A 9,336-nucleotide genomic window follows, 5' to 3' on the forward strand; every position below is an offset into this window, starting at 1 on the left:
GTATAATTGAAATAATAGGCTAAAGAATCTAAGGTGAAAGAGGAGGGAAGTGGGGGTAGGGGGAGTAAGCTAATGGATGGGACAAAGTGGAGTCGTCATGCACAGGCGAACCCAGCGTGGTCAGGGAGTGGGCATGGCTGAAGTGCCTGAACAAGCTGGAAGGACAGAAGGATGTGGTCAGAAAGTGGAATGTTTGAACTGATGATTTTGGAAGTAAGGCAGTTACCAGAGACAGCTTGGTTCAGGCCATATTGTAGGTGTGGTGGCCAAGGTAGAGAAATGGAGAAGTTCACAAGAGATGAGGAGGTTAAAATATCTTAGAGGCCATGGAATTTGATGGTCATTAACATTGAAGTAACCAGAGTGGTGGCAGGACTTGGGGTGCAGAGGAAAAGTCAGCCATGTGCCAAACTCTGCAGTGAATGAGGGGAGTGATTGAGAGTGTGATTGTTTGACAGCAAGAGTGCATAGGAGAGGGTTAAAGCCAAATGATACGGGTCTCAGTGCAACAAGGGTTTCTAGTAGGGTAGGGAAGTAATGGGCTAGAAGAGGAACAAAAAGGATACAACCCACCCTCCCAACCCTGACGCAACGTGAGGTATGCAAAAATAAACACCTACCTCTGAAGAGGACCGTGGTGAAGTGATTTTCTCAAGGAAAGCCTGAGCTTATATTATTTGGTTTTGTGAGGTTTGTTCTTTTATTACTCAAATGAATATAGACAGTCGATGAATGCAGGAAGATGGAGGGGGTAAAAATGTGTTCTTTTGAAACAACAGCTGCACTTACCTACCCAAACCAAATACCAACCCCTTTGCTGTTGAATCAGTTTTGACTCATAGCAATCCTATGGGACAGACTAGAACTGCCCCAAGGGGTTTCCAAGGAGCAGTTGGTGGATTCGAACTGCTGACCTTTTAACTGGCAGCCGATCTCTTAAACACTGCACCACCAGGGTTCCATACTTACTTACCAAACCAAACCAAACCAAACCCATTGCCGTCAAGTCAGTTCCGACTCATAGTGACCCTATGAGACAGAGTAGAGCTGCCCCATAGAGTTTCCAAGGAGTGCCTGGTAGATTCGAACTGCCGACCTTTTGTTTAGCATCTGTAACTCTTAACCACTCCGCCACCAGGGTTTCCACACTTACCTAAACCCTGTTGGTGTCGTCGAGTCGATTCTGACTCATAGTGACACTATAGGACAGAGTAGAACTGCCCCATAGAGTTTCCACAGAGCGCCTGGTGTATTTGAATTGCCGACCTTTTGGTTAGCAGCCGTAGCACTTAACCACTATGCCACCAGGGTTTCCCCATACTTACCTAGAAAATTCTTAATATCTGGGTCTTGAAAAATTGTAAAATGATTTAAAGTTAGAGGATTATAAAAATAAGTATTTTAGCTTTTGTTTACATAATTTTCATGAGTTTGTTGCACTTGCTTCTTTCAACAGCCTTCTTGATAGCCTCTCTCCCTATGGTACAAGTGAGAAGAATTAAGCCCAGAGAGAACACTTTCCTGTTAGTGGCAGAGTTAGGTGCCAACCTCTTGCCTTTTTGAGTCCTACTATGCCCTACTGTTCTCTTAACTGACCCTACTGCTTGTTGTAGTTGTGCGTTTTTAACAAGGTTCATTTTACCCATTGTCTAGTCTCCTCTGAGTAGGGAGTGAGCTCCAAAGACGTATATCTGAAAACTTAATAATCAAAGTCACTTTTCATTCATTTTCATTTAATGCAGGGATTGGTAACCTAAATCATGTGCAGGATGGCAAGAGGAACCAATAATCACCACAACCCCTTCCCATGGCCCCAAGCACTGAGCTTACCTTGATGTAATCATGGAACCTCTTTATCAGTAGGCTTGAGAGATGGTTTTGGGCTGATTTATCATTCAGTCTCTAATGGCAAAAATATTTTTCAAATACAGTATTTTTGTTCTGTTTCTTAATAAGTGCTGTGCTCATGATGCATTTCAAGAAAGAGAAAAGACCAGACGTTTTCGTATCATTTGGAAAAGATTACTGCCCACTGATTTAAAAATACAGTACTAGGTGCAGTTCTGTGAGGTTTTCTAATACCCTAATTTTACAGATGAGCAATTTGAGGCATTTGAGGTTAAGTATCTTGTCCACGGTCACACTTAATGCCGGGGTATGATTTGATCCAGGCAGTCTTGCTGCAGAGGCCTATACTTCTTCTTAGTGTGTGTTTTGGTGGTGGTTTGGTTGGTTGTTTAATCAAACCGTAGTATATATGTTCTGTGTATATATTGATGTATTTTTAACCACTACCCAGATCAAGATACAGAACATTTTAAACCACCCAGAGGGTTTCCTCATACATCTTCTCAGCCAATAACCCCCTCTCACCTGAAGGTTTTAAATAGGTCATATATTTTGAGATTGTGACTCTCTTGTCTAATATTAGCCTTTAATAGGCCTTGCTGGTACTACTTTTATTTTTACTGTAAGGCCTTTTATACAAACCACGTGTTTTAGTCTCTGATGTCTCTTATCCTTAGCAGGATTAAGAGGAATTGTCTAAAGATAACTTATAAAAGTGAAATTCCTATTTAGCAAAGTAGAAATAAACATTAGCTGGTTGATTTTGTCTTTATTCACAATGGTGTTAGTAGGGTTGGTGTCACCCAGTGCAATAACTCATGGTGTTACTCTCACCTCTCATGGGTGGGGCCAAAAGGGGCTGGCCAAGGAAATACCCTCTGTGGGCAGAATGGCCTGACCCCACCACCCATGTGGGCCAAGTGTCTTGTGGCCTGCCCCTCCTGGCCCTGCCCCCTGCAGCTCGTGGCAACTCTTCCCATCTCCCACTGGCCAAGGCAGAGGCCCTCCTTTCTTCCCAATGGTGGGCACCAAGGCCTGGTTGCCTGTACTCTGACAGGTGTGTGGGGAGGGGACACCAGCCTAGTGTCATCACTGCCTTGACTACCCCTCTCTTAGCGGTGCAGGCCTGCCCTCCACCACTGTAGCAGACCCTGGGGTCATTTTGATGTCACCCTTCTGACAGTGTCAGGGAGTACAGTCTGCATCCCCTGCACATACTCTTGCCCGCCCCCCCCCCCCCCCGTGATGCCACTGTTCGTTCATTCACTGTTTATTGAGCATCTGCCATGTGGTAACCACTGAGCCAAGTGCTGGAATGTAGTGATGGAAATAATATAGTTCCTGATCTCAGGGAGCTCATGGCCTAGTAGAGAGTAAGAGAGACACAAAGAGATAAAGAAGCAGACCAGTGACATACGCATTCAACTGTAAAATGAGATAATTTATTTTTTGGTTTGATATAAGAAAATCTTTAATTTTATTACACTTCAGGTGAAAGTTTATAGCAGAAGTTAGTTTCTCATTCAAAAATTTATACACAAATTGTCCAGTGACATTGGTTGTAATCCCCTCAGTATGTCAGCACTCTCCCCTTTCCCTTTCCACCCCAGGTTCCCTGTGTCCATTCGTCTAGTTTTCCTGTCCCTTCCTGCCTTCTTATCTTTCCTTTGGGCAGATGTTGCCCATTTGGTCTCATATACTTGATTGAACTAAAAAGCATGTTTCTCACGTGTTATTGTTTGTTTTATAGGCCTGTCTAATCTTTGGCTGAAAGGTGGACTTTGGGAGTGGCATTAGTTCTGAGTTAGCAGGATGCTGGAGGGCCATAGTCTTGGTGGTTCCTCCAGTCTCTATCAGACCAATAAGTCTGGTCTTTTTTTGTGAACTTGAACTTTGTTCTACATTTTTGTCCTACTCTGTCCAGGACCCTCTATTGTGATCCCGGTCAGAGCAGTTGGTGGTGGTACCCAGGCGCCATTTAGTTCTTCTGGGCTCAGACTGTTGGAGGCTGTCGTTTTGGGGTCCATTAGTCCTTTAGACTAATATTTACCTTGTGTCTTTGATTTTCTTCATTTTCCTTTGCTCCAATCAGGATGGGACCAGTAGATGTATCTTAGAAGGCTGCTTGCAAGCTTTTAAGACCCCAGATGCTACTCAGCAAAGTAGGATGTAGAACATTTTCTTTATGAACTATGTTTTGCCAGTTGACTTAGATGTACCCCAAGACCATGGTCCTCAGCCTCAGTATCTCAGTCCCTCAAGGTGTTTAGACATGTCTAGGAAGCTTCTATGACTTTGCCTTGGTCAAGTTGTGCTCATTTCCCCGATACTGTGTGTTGTCTTTCCCTTTACCAAAGTTAACACTTTCTAGTTAATGATTTCCTTTCCCCACCCCTCCCCTCCCTCATAATCATCAAAGATTTTTTTTTTTCCTGTGTGTAAGTCTTTTCTTGGGTTTTTGTAATAGTGGTTTCATACAATGTGAGATAATTATTTTTTAGAGTGCAGGGAGAAACAGAAGAGAAAAAGCCCATAAATCTGCTTAGGGAGTCAGGGTTGCTATTGCAGAAGGGGTACTACTCAAGTGTTAGTGAGTTTGCCAGGAGAATAAAGGGGATGTGTGGGAGCAGGAAGGACAGTGTGTTGCAGACTGAGGAAACGGCCAGTGTAAAATCATGGAGGCATCAGAGGGTATCCACATCCTTCACTCTCCTGATAAAGGAACTATACAGTAATTCAGTATTGTTGAGTCGGTAGAGTGGGGGGAAATGATGGGAAATGATGCAAGATAGTTGATCAGAGGCTTCTAGGTTTTATCAGGTGAGGCTTGTATGTCATGGAAGACTTTTGAGCAGAGGAGAGATAATCCGATTAGTGTGTTAGAAAGCCTACACTCTAGCATTGCTTATGAAGAATAGTCTATGAGGAAATTAAGAGTAGAGCTGAGATGGTTAATCTCTTGTTAGACATGAGGAAACTGAGGCACAGAGAAAGGTTAAGTAACTTGCCCAAGGTGATATGTTTAGTAAGTGGTAGAGTCAGGACTTAGGAGCCCTGGTAGTACGATGGTTAAGCTCTCAGCTGCTAATCAAATGGTCAACAGTTTGAACCCACCAGCTGCCCCACGGGAGAAAAGATCTGGCAGTCTGCTCCTGTAAAGATTACAGTCTAAGAAACTCTGTGGGCAGTTCTACTGTGTCCCATAAGCTTGGAGTCATCTCAACAGTATACAGCAACAACAAGAGCCAGGATTTAAGCCCAGACAAGCAGCCTGACTCAGATTCTGACCTCTCAATCACTATTCCATGAAAAGATCCTGAATTAGGACAGAGGTAGCTGGAATGGAAAGGAAAGTAGTTGTGGGGATTAACAGAGGAGAGAGGAATCATGGAACACTGCCAGGGGTGTGACTTTGCTGACTGGAAAATGGTGCTACCTTCAAATTGGTTTTAGACATATTTTACATTGTGTTACACCTTTTTCTTGATGGTTCTAGTATGTTTCATTTAAGCTGCCATTATTATTAATTCACAGAAAAAAAGCCCAGAATGTTGACCTAATTTTCCAAAACAAGTTGCATATCTACTGATGAGTGCATGAAAACTTTTGGAGGCTTTCACAGTGGTTTTAAGGTAAGTTCAGTCATTTTTTTAGACAGTACTCAGTATTGTTCCTGGTAAACCATAATAAATTAGGTTAGACTTTTTTTTACAAGCAGTTGAGCTTAACCTTAAAAACACTGTGAGAGTCTTAAATAATTACCTCCTGGCCAGATTTTCCTGTTACCCCAAAGCCCAGAGTGAGTCAGAAGTCCCTGGATATGTTTTCCAGGTGGTCTTCAGTAAAGGTCCATCATGACGTGTTATAAAGTATTATTATTCCATTTTGAAGATAAAAAATCAAGCTTAATAGAGGTTGAATAGCTTTGTCCAGGTTACATAAGGTAGAACTGAAATTTGTGCCTGCGTGATTATGATCCAGACTCTTTCCACCACATCACACCCTTCCTCCAGGAGGCGAGGAGTTAAACATGGCAGCGTGCTTCTCTGTGAGAGAAGGCGGGCTGCCCGAGCGGCAGGGTTACTAACTGTGGCAGCAGTTGTGGACTTATATTTCAGTGTGGCCAGAAGACCTAGGTCAGACCTTAGAGACAGCATTAACTACCAACTTGAAGGAAAGAAATCAAAAAATAAATTTTAAAACATTGAGAAGTGTTTCTGAAAAGAATATATGTAATTCTTTATAATCTGGGATTAGTAAATATAAAATCTGAAAACACATAGTAATTTTGTTATCATCTAATAAGTCTCAAAACCCTCCTCCCAGTTTTATGATCACCTAAAAGTGACATAAGATGTGGCATCCTTAGGTGGGCACATGGCAACTACTGACAATCCCTGTAGGGCCAGTCACCTTGTTTTTTGCCCAGCTGCCTTACTTCTGACAGTTGCTGGCATGTAAAGCATGCTTGTGGGCTTGCTTCAGAAACTTGACTTCATTTGTCTTAATATTGAAGAGGCTTCACGTAGTTTTGATTCAGACTCATCGAGAACCCTAGCAGCATTCTGAGAGCATGATGAGACTTCGGTTATTTTACATGCTTAAAAATAACCAAAACACAAAGAAATTAAAACATAATGTTTATTCCGAGCAGTTATTTTATATGCATACAGGGAGATCGTTTTATTTCTAAAAACAAGTGGCTCAAAGTAGGCTAGTTATAATTGTTAAAAAATAAACCTTTGAATTAGCTGAAAACAATACTATGATATTTGATTGTTTCATGATTTAGTAAATTGCAAATTGAAGGAGCATGAGTCCCCCTGCGTGAATGAAAATGAAGAAAAAAATGCTCTCGAGGATTGGACATTTCACAGCAACTTCATTTTTTTCTTGATGAATACAAATTTCCCTGGTGATCAGGTACTTAATGGTTACTGAGTTAACATTAAAAAGTAGCTCCTGAAAATTTGGCCCTTTACCCATTTGTAGCTATGAGATCTCTTGAAATTTAGATTAAGGAAGCATGCAGTCTTTTTCATTAAATCATGAGTAATGGGCTTATTATTAACTCTCCTTTTCTAGCTGGAAAAGACAGTACTTTGGCAATTTAGATCAGGCTTTTATGGTTAATTTTTGATCTCTTGGGTTGCTATGAGTTGGAATCGACTTGATGGCACTGGGTTTGGTTTGGTTTTGGTTAAGGAAAAACCCTTAAAAGCAAAGTAAGATGTCTGCTCTTAATTTTTTTCTTTCACATATAACAGAGAATGGTTACAGTTATACTGTTGGATGAGATGGGGTTAAGCCTCTGAGGCTGAGCTCCTCAGGTGTTGATTGTATTATCTAAAAGCGCCTCTCGTGTCTTTTTAGGTATGGGTGAGAGTAACTGCTCATGGAATAGAAAAGCTCTACTGCACCGAGACACGATGCTGGCGGCTGCTGCGGTCTACAGGGGTAAGGGAGCTGCCCACTCTCCCACCTGCTCCTCACTGAGGAGCTTGTGCTGTGTCATGGGATTTTCCTAATATGGCTAGTCATTCTTCCTTCTCCCAGCACCTGACACTTCTCGTACCCTTACACTATTCAGAGCTCTTGATGTGCAAAACACAGATTCTGTAGCTCCATCCTCTTTTGCCAAACAGCCCCTATTATCTCCTTATTGTCAACTTCGGAGGGAGGAGCCCCAGTCGCGCAGTGATTAAGTGCTCAGCTACTAACTGAAAGGTCAGCGATTCGAACTCACCAGCTCATTCTGCGGGAGAAAGATGTGGCAGTTTACTTCCATAAAGATTTACAGCCTTGGAAGCCCTGTGGGACAGTTCTGCCCTGTCTTGTATGGTCTCTAGGAGTCAGAATTGACTGAACAGAAGTGAGTTTGGTTTTGATTTGGGTCAGCTTCTCAGTGTTGAGGGTTTTCTTGTGAGGCATTCTCAGAACCCTCTAAGTATCCTAGTACCATTTCCTCTTTAGAGGGTGTCACTTTTACTTCGCGGGTATTTTCTTCTACTTGCAGTTTTTCAAGTCATAACCGTTATTTGTCTTTATAGAAATGTACAGAAATGAGGATGGTTCACTACCTGCCACGTATCAGATCTATTACATGATAGGATGGAAATATCATCATTCACAGGTAACATTATGACAGATCACTTTTCTTACTGAGTTCACATTTTCATTTATTTTTTATTATAACTTAGAGTAAGGGATTATTTATATAAGACAGCATTGAAGGGCTTAATTGGGAGTTTGTGTAGATCTGTTTCTAACATCTTTAATCTTCATTATTTTCAGGCAAGACCAGCTGAAAGAGGTTCCGCGACCGTGTCGTTTGGAGAACTAGGAAAAATAAACAGTCTTGTGTCACAGGGGAAAAAGTCAAAATAAATATTTTATTTACTATTAATGCAGTCAGAATTTTCATCAGAAATTGGTAGCTTTCACATCTATAATCACATTTTGAAGCAAGAAACAACACATAACTACTTATTAATAAAAAAAAAACTTATTAATAGGCCTGAGTAATTAACCTATTTCCACATCTGTATTTAGTAGCCATTTCAGTTTGACATGGTTTCTGTGTTCAGGTGAGTACTGTTATTTGCAGATTCAGCCTAAAAGCAGAGGAAACATTTCCCTGAAAATTTCACAGGTATGTTTGTGTATGTAAATGCCTGACTCCATGGAGAAACATTACTCATGTGACAACTCCATTTCTCCTCTTCACTCTTGTTATTTCCATGGGAGGATCATGGTATGGAGATGAGGGGAACAACGAGTTGGTAGGCTCCTCAGGAGTTGTGGTTTATTTAGGAAAAAAACAAAGAATTTTTTCAACATTTGTGATTACTGGAGCACTTAAGAAGTTTAATCTGAAATTATTTAACACACATTGTCTTCTTTGCCTTGAATAAGAACAAAGAATATGTACCTTCTCTAGAGCCTTGCTGTCCTGTGGTTTGTACTTTAGAAGTGCCTGTCTCGTTATTGAATTCCTTCCTGTTTTTTTTTTTTAATACAGTGAAACCTGTGAGAGCCGAAACTCAGCAGGACTGCTTTGTTTTTCCAGGTCACACAAGTTTCCACCTTTGATAGGGTGCAGTCTTACCACTTTTCTTTCACTCTCCATTAGAGGAAAATACTGTGTTTTAGTTTTCCTTCTCTGACAGGTTTCCGCATTGCCAAGGTTTCAGCATTCTGCGGCTTTACTGTACAATATTTTCCTGTGTTTTTGGTGAAAGTTTACACAGCAGATCAAGCTCCCGTTCGACAATTTCTACACAAATCGTGCATTGACATCAGTTACATTACCTCATCTTTGTTTTAAAGAACCTGAATTCTCATCTTCTTTTTCAACTGCATGACCTGGGGACCACGATTTTAAACCCTCACCCGACCTTAGGTAAGAAGAAAACATTTTAAAGAATTACAGAGGCAAAAAACATGTATATATAAATATCTGCACAGTGATTAAAAGTGCTGTTTTAT

General features: G+C 41.2%; 1 protein-coding gene across 5 annotated transcripts in view; it reads left to right on the top strand.

The window, feature by feature from the left end:
* The window catches only part of NDUFAF5 (NADH:ubiquinone oxidoreductase complex assembly factor 5), a 37,307-nt gene extending 29,057 nt beyond the window's left edge, over nucleotides 1-8,250 (top strand). For 2 of the 5 annotated variants that reach the window (XM_049868972.1, XM_049868974.1), the window contains 3 exons: nucleotides 7,222-7,305; nucleotides 7,899-7,981; nucleotides 8,143-8,250. In XM_049868972.1, coding sequence (XP_049724929.1) covers nucleotides 7,222-7,305; nucleotides 7,899-7,981; nucleotides 8,143-8,235 — 260 coding nt within the window. In that variant the 3' untranslated portion in view covers nucleotides 8,236-8,250. The other 3 variants (XR_007515374.1, XR_007515373.1, XM_049868973.1) reach the window with 3 other exon arrangements.
* The last annotated feature ends 1,086 nt before the right edge of the window (nucleotides 8,251-9,336 follow it).

This window comes from Elephas maximus, chromosome 25 (assembly GCF_024166365.1).
Source record: "Elephas maximus indicus isolate mEleMax1 chromosome 25, mEleMax1 primary haplotype, whole genome shotgun sequence".
Classification (NCBI taxonomy): Eukaryota; Metazoa; Chordata; class Mammalia; order Proboscidea; family Elephantidae; genus Elephas; species Elephas maximus.